Source organism: Macrobrachium nipponense, chromosome 21, assembly GCF_015104395.2.
Source record: "Macrobrachium nipponense isolate FS-2020 chromosome 21, ASM1510439v2, whole genome shotgun sequence".
In the NCBI taxonomy this organism is placed as follows: Eukaryota; Metazoa; Arthropoda; class Malacostraca; order Decapoda; family Palaemonidae; genus Macrobrachium; species Macrobrachium nipponense.
In genome coordinates this window covers 41,252,164-41,264,484 of record NC_087212.1, presented here as the reverse complement: position 1 = coordinate 41,264,484, position 12,321 = coordinate 41,252,164, and the positions used below count along the sequence as shown (strand labels likewise).

Here is a 12,321-nt window from a genome sequence, read left to right as displayed (position 1 = left end):
TAACGATGGCACCTTTCTTGAAGGTGTTGGGAAAGATGCTTTGCGAGTTTGATAGTGCATAGTCCTGACGTCATCATGCCACAATGAAAAACCTGTAAGAGAAGAATTTATAAGAAGTACAAAATTATAGACAAAGCACTAGATCACTGATCAACACTGGTATAGAAACCAAACTTTTACCCACTATTATAGGAGAAATATAAGAAATAAGCTGGTATCTAACTGAGTTCTAAACACCACCAAGAGAAAGAGAAAAAGAGAAGAGAAATAAATAAGATCTGATGTCATCTTGTTACCTGTCTGGTCTGTCATACCAGTAACACCAACTGAGGATACACAGACCAGCACCGTTGAATAGACCAAGATGACTTCTCCTGGGGCACCAGAGAAGTAGTAGAAATGTCAGCAGAAATATAACCATTGCAACAGCTTTCTATGACCTTAAGAAAATTGAATAAAACTGCTATAAGCTGATAAAAATGATATAAGATGCATAGAGAAGACTATGCAAATTAAATGTCATAGAAACAGCCATTTCATTCAACAGTACATACTGCCCTTAGAGAAGGTCACAGTTAATCAATGGGAATGGAACTTTCCCAGTTTCATAAGACAATTTTATTTTGCTTTGACCTGCCAACACTAGAAGTTTCTGTTAAGTTCATTCTGTGACATATTTTTGCTGCTGTATCTTATTTTTTTGCTTATAGCTGTAAGTTTGGTGATAGGAGTGTCACCATCTATTTAAAGAAATGGCATGTCTGCATTTCAAGTTGTAAAATTTTTGACATTAATGATGCAAATCAGTTTAACATTGCTTTATGCAGGTTTCCTCTCTTCTTCGTTAAAATGGAACAATACTGTAAATAAGTGTGGCAGATATCCTTTGTTATGCATCTATAAAATATAGGTATGTTACCTCTAGTTTTTGTCAAGTTGCATACTTGGGCTGATTTATTAGTGATTTATTAGGACAGATTAACTCTGCCTTACCCAGAATTGGTGATGCCTAGGCCTAGACCTATGCATTGTGCCTTACCCAGAATTAGCGAGGCATAAGCCTGTGCAAACGTAGGTTATTCACAGACCATTTATGGGCTCCTTAATAAGCAAAATCTGATGCTGGCATAAGGTCAGCTCAAACTGCTCAATCAGTCAGCAACAGTAGCAGCACATGAATGCACCAGACATTGATACCCACATGAAGACATGGAAACATGTAACATATGAAAGTTAATAGTTACCATGTAACACACTGGCACATATCTAATGTTATACTAGGTATACAAAAATATGTGAATTACTGTTTGTTCATTATCCAGTGCCACATTTTAATGTTCTACCAGGAAATTTGGAATCAACCAGAAAAATTTCTGGGAATTCTGGAAACTGGTTGGCGACTTTCCTGTAGACATTATATGGTCATTGGTTGAGGTTATATTCTACCTTTTAAGTGTCCATAACTGGAATAAATTTCATAGTAATTAAGGTATATCGATGTTGTAGTGATGGTATCTGTATTATAATTTATTTTGGCCGTGAGTTATACATAATGGTAATGGGTATTTTGTGACCATTTGGCTTATTAGGAATGTTTTTCATTCAGTAAGTAAACTGAGTGCAGTGAAGGATGTGGAAGGTAGCCATAAGTCTATGGTAGTCTTGTGAAATAGCAAAGATAATTTGAAATTGGAGGAATTTGGTCATCACTTTAAGGTACAGTGTTTAATGTTAAGCAATTATTACATGTTAGACATGGAAATATTATTTTCTTATTCCTTTCAGGAGCAAATAAGTAAGCACACTTTTAGAGATAGAGGATCAACTTTACAAGCCTACAATTCTTGGGACATCAGTAGAAAAGTTGCATTTTTAAGTGGGGGGAAAACACAAAAGACTGTAAATTTCCCAAAATTAGCTCACCTGTAGTGAACTATATTCACCCTTTTATTATATTAGTCAGTCAGAAAATTTTATTAATAAGTGACACCTCCATGCAGATCTCCTCTGTATAATTACTGATGTTTCTAATTGTGGGGAGGTCCAAAACTTATTATTCTTCTGCGGTTCCTTAGGTTGGGCTAGGAGGTCTAGGCCTGGGGGTCCAAGGGGCCAAAGACCACAGCTTCCTAGGTAAGGTTAGGTAGGGGGTCAAGGTTAAGTAAGTACCTGGCATGAAAGCTCCATGGGATATTTAAGAGGCCTACTCCCTTTCTTAAGTTAGGTTAAATCCATCCATGTATTTCACCTGTATTTTGTTTTTCCCAAGTGGGAAGAAAACCTGCTTTCCCACTGGTCCTTCTGAATTGTAAGACACAGTAAACCCTCTCTAATTTTTACTTTAAATCTTTATTTCATTTTATAGACTTGAAGATACAATTTTACAGTTTTCAAAATGTGCTTTGAACCTTTCTGACATATATTTTTTTGGTAAATGAGTAATTTTAGAGATAGTGGACCCCACCCTTAGCTATATTTCTAGCTTTCTGTCGGGTAATGCTGCAGAATAGTTGTGTATGCGTCATTCTTTTATCCATTATGCACTTAGAGTGGCTCCCCTCCCTAGCAATAAGCCACGTTAGTTTAAGATTCATCCTTGTTGAAATCTGTCTTTGCCCTGACACTTAAATTTATTCTGTATAAATATTCACACTCACTGTGCATAGATAACACTTGCTTGTGTTTCTGGTTCATAATGAATTGAAATTGGAATACTGAAAAATTTTGATGTTCTTTCCATTTGTGGTCCTGGGGATTTTTGGCTTAAACTTTGAGTAAAATTAATCTCCCCAGGTTCCTTTTAAATTCATTCTTGACCAAATCTTCATTCTCATATTGCATAATAAACACCGAGCTTCACTTTTGGGCCTAAGAGAACTGAAATTGAAATGCTGATAAATTTGTCATATTTTCTGTAAGCAAACTTACATAAATTTTGTGAAAATGCATATAAAATTTTGTTTCCTCAAATTTCATTTAAATTTAAACAATGATTAAATCTTCTTTCTCGGAGTGCATAAATAGCTGGAATCTTCTTTTTCAGGTCATAGAGAAATTGAATTGAGATGTAGAAAAATTTGACTGTTCTTGTGCATTTTTGTCTGAAAATTCTAGTAAAATTTCCTTCAAATGCATTCCACAATTAAATCTTCATCCTCAAAGTGTATAAATTAAAATATTTGTTTCAGGGTCATAGAGAACTGGAATTGAAATGTAAAAAAATTTGACATTTTTTCAATAACCAGTCTTACAGAGTTTTGGTTAAAAATTCAAATCTTCATTCTAAGAGTGGATAAATACCTAACACTAATCTTCATTTTTAAGTAATAGGGAACTGAAATTGAAAAGCTGAAAAATGTGACCTTTTTTTTTCTTATTTTTTTACACCATGCGTGGACCTGCATAAAATTGTGAACATTTTGGTAAAATATCATTTCATCTATAATTTATTTAAAAGTAATTGACTAAATATTCATCATGGAATGTGTAAATAACACTAATCTTTATTTTTGGTTTACATAGAGCTGAAAGCCAAACACTGAAAAATGTGACTATTTTTCCATAAGCAGATCTAGGGTAACTTAATGGAAAGTTGTGGTAGAATTTGATTTCCTCAGTTTTCATCCTTAGAGTGCATAAATGACACCATTTTCCATTTTTTAATAATAGAGAATTGAAATTGAAATGCTGAAAAAAATAACTTTTTCTATTCTAGAGTAATAGAATGTTGAGAGATTCTAGTAACATTACATATCCAATTTCCATCTATTACATTCTGACTAAATATTTATCCTCAGGGTACATAGATAACAGTAATCTTCCTTTTTGGGTCATGGAGAATGGAAGTTAAAGCTTCAACAAATTTAAATTTTTACTTTCTAGGAGCAGACTTATGGAAATTGACTTAAAAATTTGGTAAAATGTAATTCCTTCACTTTAATTTTATTTCATATTATGATTAAATGTCATGGAAATGGACAGATCTGACTTCTATATGTTGACAAGTAGGCCCTAAAACTGCACTGGCAGTATTTCCAGATAATTTTTAATTCCTGAAGACAATGACCAGACATGTGGGTCTTTTAGGTAATGGTTCAAGTCGATAATGACAGCCCTGTTTCCAAGTGAAGGCAATGTCTGATGCAGAGGACTAAAGTTTGTGCCAGTGTCTTCTCTAGCCCACCAATACATCGAAATGGACAGCAAACCTTTCTACTCTCTTGGGCAACTGGCTGGACCCTTCCATGGCTACTGGAATGATAAGGTAATCTGGGCTTTGAGGTTTAGATGGAACTCAATAATGGTATAAAGAGCAATGGTGCCTCCTCTGATGTTGCTGGGTATATGACTTTTGTTGCTGGTTTGAGTAAAGACCTATGCTGATATGGAGATTTGGGAGAAAAACATGGAGGATGACAATGCTTATAAGGTGGAAGAACTGAGATTAAAGTCTGTCGCGATGCAAGTGATGGAGTTAGCTTCCTCCAGTTTATAAACCAAAGCTTCTGGGCGCCATTCAGGGACCGAGGAGTCAGCGAAGTCAGGTAGCCCAAGTTTTTTAATCACTATTGCCATCTGATAAAAATGTAGAGAATATGAAGGACAAAAACCCATTCAAAAGGATGAGATGGCAGGTCATACCTGTCCCTTGGACAGAGATAAGGCACTTACTGCCATGAACCAACTCTGCCCACACACTTTTCCCTCATGATGCCTTATGTAAAGGCCAAGGGGAGGGGTCTGTCTTGGAAATGTTGCTGACCCAGTTGAGATTTCTTGATGAATGCAGAAGTCCTATTCCGGTTTTTCTTTTTTGTGGAAAACAAAGGCTAAAACAACTGTACTTGGTGGAGTTGAATCTTGTCCTCTGGGGGCATTCTGGGTGCCAGGGGTACCCCATTGTTTCCTAAAGCTGGAAGGACCAACCATTGGATTCCTGGGAGAAGCCAAACTTCTCAGTGGTCAAGCAGGAACAGCAGGATGAGGATCAGAAGAGAAACAATCATGTTGCTGGGAAGAAATGTCACAAAACAAAAAGAAATAAAAAAATGAGATACAGTGCAGTGCAACTGCCAGACTAGCACCACCAAAAGGGAATGATGAGCAAATTAGAAGTATGTTAAGCATAAGAGGAATCTCTTTTGGAAGATTGACAATTGTCAGGCTAATAGTACTGTGTCTGAATGACTCAAAAGAGCATCTTTTGCTGTGGTGGCCAAAGGAGGAGCAACTTGAATTGTGGCAGCACCTTGGGGTGAAAGTGCTGTGTTGTACATGAGGTTGCTGACAATCACGCAGTAGAAGGTTCCACTACTTGCAGGTTTAGGGACAGATTTTTCATTCTCAGGGAGGCTTGAGACTAACAGAGAATTGTCAAAGGCAGAGCAGGAATTGCAGGCATGATCATGCATGGAGGCATAGCTGCAATTGCTTGACAGCTGGCAAGGAAATAGAGACCTGGATGGATGTCACGGCTGCCATAAGAGACGCTGAAGACATGTACATACTGCTGGTGAATAAATAGAATTGGATACCTGCAGGCACTGCTGGAGGGTCTGTGGAGGTAGAAAGGGTTGCAATCAATTTATTCACAAGTGACCCAACTACGAACTGATCTTGAAACCCCAAACAAACCTCTTCCATCAGTCTACAAATAATGTATCCACAACCTCCAGAAACAAACACTGAGATGGAGTGACTAAAAATCGTAGGTGCTGGTGAAATCAGAGAGTCAAAGGGTGAAGGAAAATCCTTCCCAGGAGTGACAGAACGGTAATCTGGAGCCAGCAACCTCCCACCACAGCAAGTCCTCAACAAAAGACCATAGCCTACTTGTACAGCTCTTGGGTTAAGGGGGGGAGACAGAAGTCATTCAAATAAACCCCTGGCCACACCAACAAATCAAGAGGCATCTACTGTGGCCTTTGGAGCATGACACTCATTAGTATAAAGTAGCCATTGATCCAAGGCTAATCGGTACATACTGGATAAGTCTGTTGCAGTGATAACTTGGCCTTGACAAGTGTGCGCTGTACATGCAGGTTCTTATCTAATAAGGACATAGAAGAGCTGCATACCTCGCCCTATACTGGTATGCTAAGGCATAATATTGTACACAGAAGTAATTGTAGAAAATTCCTCATTCCCTATGAAGATAAAAGCAGAGAAAATAATCAGCAATCACACAAAAACTTTCAGTGCAAATTTTGAAACTAGATCATGAGAAATAAATGGAGAATGAACTGGAAATGAGGAACTGCTTCACTGAGAAAATCTGGAATGGTGAACTGATAAGAACAACTTGCAGTTACCAAAATCACCAGTGCTGAAAATTTGCAACAATAGTGTCAATTAAGGAATCCCATTTATTGTGACAGTGATTCAATCCTAAAAGGAAAACTTAACAGCTACTAACATTCAGTGAATAATTATCTCACTAGCTTGAAAACAAGAGAGCCAAGTAAAATAAAGCTCACTGGTTACTACCAATACGAAAAACATTGAAATAAGGAATTAAGGAATATGAATGGCACCATGAAACAAAGTGCTGGTCTGGGCATACACAGATGGGTTTGTACGTACTATTTTTACAGAATTTAATTGTTATTAGTAATTGATGGGTTTGTAAAGACCCCACTAGGAAGCAAAAATTGGTTTGTTCAGTAGTTTTTGGGATGTAAAAGAAAATAATCATTTATAATCTTACTTTATTTCTACACTTGTACATTCTTAAAACTAACAATGATATAAGAAGAAAGATTCTCTTTAACAGAAAATGTTTATTATTTAGAAAAGAAAGACGTTTACAGGTTAGTAATGTATTTTATAAGGTATATCTGCAAGAAATCTACAGATAATGAACACAGACAATCTGACAATGTTCAAATAAATACCATACCTCCATTTTCATGTTACTGTTATTGGATTCCTTTGAAAAAAATGTTACAACACACAGGTTTGTGAATGTCTGCTCTATCCTGAGAATCATGTGCAACAAAATTATTTGTCGATTTGGGAGCACAAATGAATTAAATGGACAGAGTGCATTTTGATTGTTAGATGATAATTGTGCTTTCAATTTCTTAAGGGCATACTGCTATTGCTCTTGCCACACAATAATAAGAGAATCTGTGTGTTGCTACTTAAATGAAAGATTTTGTGAGATGGGAATGAATGCCAGGCATTATTACAAAGTGGTCTAGAAACCGGGCTACAGGCAAGGCGTGATGAAATTGGTGAAATCTGTACAATGGGTGATTTATATATATATATTTATTTATATAAAAGAAACTCTAGAGTGAAAGCTCTCTGGTCAGTAATGTATTAACAAACTAAACATCTCAATTTTGGAGCCTTTTAGGACTAAACTTAATGAAAACTGACTCCTTACAGGATTATTGTCTTCGTCTGATTAGACTCGGTGTCTGCAAGAATACTCGAGTTGAAGTTCAGGGAATCCCAGTAAGTCCACTTCTACACTTTTTTTCTCCTTTTACTCCCTGGGAAACAATAGTTTGCTTTACTGGACTTCCATTTTGGCTCTAACTTTGGCATGAATTTTTTCAAATTCCGAAGAAGGGACCTTTTCAGCTTCTTTGCTCTCGGATTTCTCCATCTGTTTAAAAAAAAAAATCTTGTATTACAATCACTGCAACCTTATTTTGATTCTAACCTTATATTATAAAACTGCGTAAGTTACTTGACATTTACTTATACTAGTAAGTGAAAAGGAATTTATTCATACACAGAACAAACCTTAGGTCTTAACGCAAGGGAATTCTCTAGCATCAGCTGGAGTCCAGTTAGAAAAAAACACAAGGATTTGGTGGCAATGGGTAACAGCCAGTAAAGGTGAAGGAGGCGGGCTTCACCCTCAACGTTATTACACATCAGTGTTCTCTCTAACCACCTTCATAGCATGATGGCATAACTGTCCTCCTAGCTAAGAAGGCAGTTGTTTAAAACACTTCCTGCCCTTTTATACGCCTTGGTGTTCTGGTTTTTTAATTCTCTTTATTTTATGTGTTATCTGTGTGATAATTGTGTTTTTTGCATCCCTAGTATGCAAACCCACCCATGGATCATCTAAGCAATCCAGGCTTCAGAGAAGATGCCTGGGGATTGATAACAACACTTGCTCTCATTACTTGGCCTATTTGGATATAGAGATGGTGTAGATCTAACGAGCGTAATGCAAGTAATCTCTATTCTGAGTGCCTGTGCAGATCTAATGAGTGTAATGTAAGTAATCCCTGTTCTGAGTGTCATAGTAGGTCTCCTGAGCAACGGTAGAATTTTGGTAGGAAGAGGAATATAAGTGGAAATTGGTGGCGCCATCTTGGGTTGGTTTCTCATCCCCAATGGTGGCAGATGCATCAATTCCTTCTTTTTCAATCTTCCTTTCCAAAATCTCTTGTTGCACCTTCTTCTCTGGAAGATTTTATTCCCTCTCATTCTTCTATTGCTTTGTCTTTAGAGGAGGATCTGGAGATCTTGTAATTGATTTACTGCTCCTACATTTTTTGGGGGGAGGGTAATTTCCTCCCCCTTATTCAGTCTTTTCAGGAGTGGAGTTCACATAGATTCCTGAGTATTGGGCATCTTTAGGCCTTCCAGGGCTACCAACCTTTGCCAGCCTTTTGTCTCACTGCATGTCTTCCTGCATGCCAGTGTTAACCGCCACGACAGTTTCCAGAGGTTCTGTTTCTGTGATGTCATCTCGCCTTACAATGGCTCTCCCCGAGACAGTTTCCAGAGTTACAGTTTCTGTGATATCTCATTTGTTATCAACTCAACACACTGTGTCATCATCATCTGTGTCGTGTCCATCGATTTCCTTCCCAGGGTTTTCTATGCCTGTGTCAACTCCCTCCGACTCTCATTCAGGCTCTTTTTGACAGAGTTGAAAGTGTTTTTCTGAAGAAGTACTGCAGTACCGAGTTGCTGAGATTAAAGAAGAGACGTCGACACAGATCTACTTCCTCATCTTTGTTTATACCTTCAACCTCTTCATTCTCTTTGTCATTTGCTCAATCCATCCCTGTCAGACACTGGAAGAAATGGAAATTCATTACTCCTCCATGTTTCACAGGCCCTCTTAAGATTCTCAACTCTCTTCTCCTGCAGTTGTCCCCAGTTCAACCAGACATGTCCGTGTGTTGTCTGTTTCTGCTCCATCTAAAGATGCTTCAAGCTGTGCTCACTTCAAGGCACACAGCTGTGTTAAGGCTGCTATTAATTGTAGATTCTTGCTCTGTTCCTGACTCCTGTGCTGCATTACTAACGTTTGGAGAAGTGTACTCTAAGAACCCCTAATCATTGGATTGGTCTTCACCACACGAGGTTTCTTCTACTCACCTTGTTCACGAAATGAGGTCTAGCCATGGCCGTAGGAAGGAAGACAAGAATCTCATCAAGAAATCAACTGTGAATGAACTCTCTTAGGCTCAGGAATATTCTTTTCATAAGTATCTTAGTCCTCATCCAAGTTCACACATCCACGTCTTTCCTATAAGTGTCGAGAACCCTAAACAGCTGAGTATCAACCCACAACCTACTTCTCGGTCAAGTTCTCCAAGAAGGGACCGTGTTTCATGCTCTCAATCATATGGCTGTGACTGTTCTTCATGTAATGGGAGCCTTGCACAGCTATGTCTCTGATAATTTCATTGTAGTTCTTGCTTTTGTTCTCATGGACTGGTTCGTGGTCAGGACATGACTCCTTTAATTCCACAGATCTTCAGGCCCCCAAGAAAGTCTCAGGCTGTGAGTGAACCTACACTCCAGTGCTGAATAAAGACGTTGTGACTTCCTCTGACTCTGTTGACAGACCAGATCGTGATCCCCATGTCCAGGAGTTAGAAGATGCAGACAATCAAGAGTTTACAATTACTTAAGCTGAGGTTGTCGAATTAATTTGTAGGTATAATGACCTAGCTGAAGAGACCATGGCAACCACTTCAGATTTCTTTGGATATTGAAGCTCTGCTTGGGCTTAAGAAGGAAGCAAAGACATCTTTGGGGTTACCATGCTCCAATCATGCTGACTAATTCTCAATAAGTAAATTTTCTTGTCTCTAGACAGGACAATTCATTTCATTTCAGTAGGTCCTTCAAGTGGCTTCCTCCACCACTACCTAGGCAGTTCCCCAGTTATAGGTGGGGGTTCAGTTCCCATTGGTGTGATAACTGAAAATCGGCGATAACAATGGCAATACCCGGTTATTGGCTCCAATAACTGAGAATTGGCACTGAAAATTCAGTTATCATCATCGCTAGACAAGTACCATAAAACTGGATTGCCGACAACCGGGGACTGCCTGTAGATCCAAACCTGGTTCATTTAGGCCCAGGCGTATCTTTGCACCAGAACAAGACGGAGGATGCACCATATTCATTAAGTTGCTGCAGTCTGGTGGAAAGACATCTTCATGACTCAATTAACAGCTAACATGTCCAACTGGTTACTGAAAAGGAGATGCTGCCCTTCCCAAAGTCTTGAAATTTGTCAATACACAATCCATTTTAGCCTTGGAGAATGGGCATATCTTAAGCCCCTCGTCTCTCTTCCCCAAGGATGGCTTGACACGAATCGACAGACAGAGCTGACAACTGTGACCGTCTTGTACATCAAGTTGTCTCTAATTCATGTGTTCCTCCTCGCGTTTACGCTCTTAAGCCCAGACCTCAAACTTCTTACACTTCTCCTAAAAGACTACAAGGCACAATGGGGTCTTGCAGAGGTCATCAAATTTTGCCAGCTCCAACCAAGAAAACCCCTCAGCAGCAACCCTTTCTGCGCCGCTATTCCAGACCCCAGAGAGGAGGCAGAGGCAGAGGCAGGACTAGAGGAGGAAGACAATAGAGGGTGCACCCTTCCCTACTTGCTGCCTTCAGGGTGTGTATGTGTGTGTGGGGGGGTGGTTTCCTGGCAAGCCATTGGGCATCTTGGCAGCAGTATTGAGCAGAAACCTGGGTAGCGGATGTTCTTCGGTAGGGATATCTATTACCCTTCGAGTTTCCTTCTCCCCTCTCCGAGTGTCCTCTTCATCAATCAATGTATGCTCAAGGCTTGCTGAAGTACCTAGCTCTCCAAGAGGAAGTGAAGAAAATCAAGGAGAAAGGAGCTGTGGAGGTAGTAAAAGATCCATCTCCAGGCTTTTACATGTTAGGCACTGTCATAAATTTGGAGAAGTTGAATCTCGCACCCAGCCATAGTATTCTTTACCTGGGTATGCTCATAGATATGACAGTGGCATGGGTACAGTATTCCTATCTGACCAATGCCTAATCATGTTCAGGAGTGTTGCAGTCCTTCCCATTCAGAAAGAAGCAACCAATATCTTCTTCCTCCTCCAGTGATTCTGTTCTCGGATGTTTCATACGAGGGTTGGGGAGCACACTAAGAAGATCTCCTAACTTCAGAAGTGTAGGATCACCATTACAAAGAGCTTTACATCAACATCCTGGAGCTGAAAGCAGCCTTCCTAGTACTTCAGGAGTTTCAAGAAAGGGTGACAAGGCACTCTGTGGTTCTCATGTCCGACAACGCTATGTCAACAAACTGTAGGGACTAATGTCACAGCAGCTTCACAAATTAAGTTGTTCCAGATCCCTGGGCCATGGCACAAGATGCCCTTTGACACCCTTGGAACAACCTCAACAATTATGGCACCCCTACCCCCCTTTGCCTAATCCAACAAGTAATCAACAGTAATGACTTCTCAGAACCTCAGGATGACCCTTGTTGCCACACACAGAGTGATACCTCCATCTCCTAGCCATGCTGACTGATGTACCAAGGGAGATCCCCCCCCCTCCCTCTCGCACAACTGACTTTGCCAACCTCATGTAGAGAGGTTTTACAGATAGGTAGGGTCCCTATCTCTTTGCGGCTGGAGACTATCCAGTATCTCCTGTGAGTGAGTGGCTTTTCTTGCAGAGCAGCATTGGAGATGTCTGGTTATATCGGAAAATCATTTACAGCCATCTACTAGGGAAAATTGCCTGCTTACTGTTAATGGTGCTGTCAACAGTGTTCCTCTCCAGTCAGAAATACTATTCAACAAGTAGTAGACTATCTCATTTTTCTCCATAGGGAGAAACATCTGTCTGAGTCAGCAATCAAGGGCTATAGAGATGCTCTAGGATTGATCCTACATCTAAAAGATGTAGACCTTTCTTCTTGAGCAGTTTTTCCCCAAGAGATCTTAAATCTCCTAATTGGGACTTGACCCTGGTGCTTACCAATCTCATTCATGGTCCTTATGAATGCTTACGGGCTTCATCAAACAGAAATTTAATCCTCAAGATGGTTTTCTT

At 39.4% G+C, this 12,321-nt stretch overlaps 2 protein-coding genes across 4 annotated transcripts in view; one reads left to right on the top strand and one right to left on the bottom strand.

Annotated features, from left to right (window-relative positions):
* Positions 1-6,548, top strand: part of LOC135197955 (E3 ubiquitin-protein ligase RNF14-like) — a 109,311-nt gene extending 102,763 nt beyond the window's left edge. For 2 of the 3 annotated variants that reach the window (XM_064225252.1, XM_064225249.1), the window contains one exon: positions 4,087-6,548. In XM_064225252.1, coding sequence (XP_064081322.1) covers positions 4,087-4,106 — 20 coding nt within the window. In that variant the 3' untranslated portion in view covers positions 4,107-6,548. Of the gene's footprint in view, positions 1-1,785; positions 3,045-4,086 lie in introns of those variants that run through there. The other variant, XM_064225254.1, reaches the window with a different exon arrangement.
* Positions 6,549-6,693: 145 nt separating this feature from the next.
* LOC135197958 (uncharacterized) overlaps positions 6,694-12,321 on the bottom strand; it is a 501,751-nt gene continuing 496,123 nt past the window's right edge. Inside the window, exon 8 of the mRNA XM_064225255.1 lies at positions 6,694-7,615. Coding sequence (XP_064081325.1) covers positions 7,520-7,615 — 96 coding nt within the window. The 3' untranslated portion in view covers positions 6,694-7,519. The remainder of the gene's footprint in view (positions 7,616-12,321) is intronic.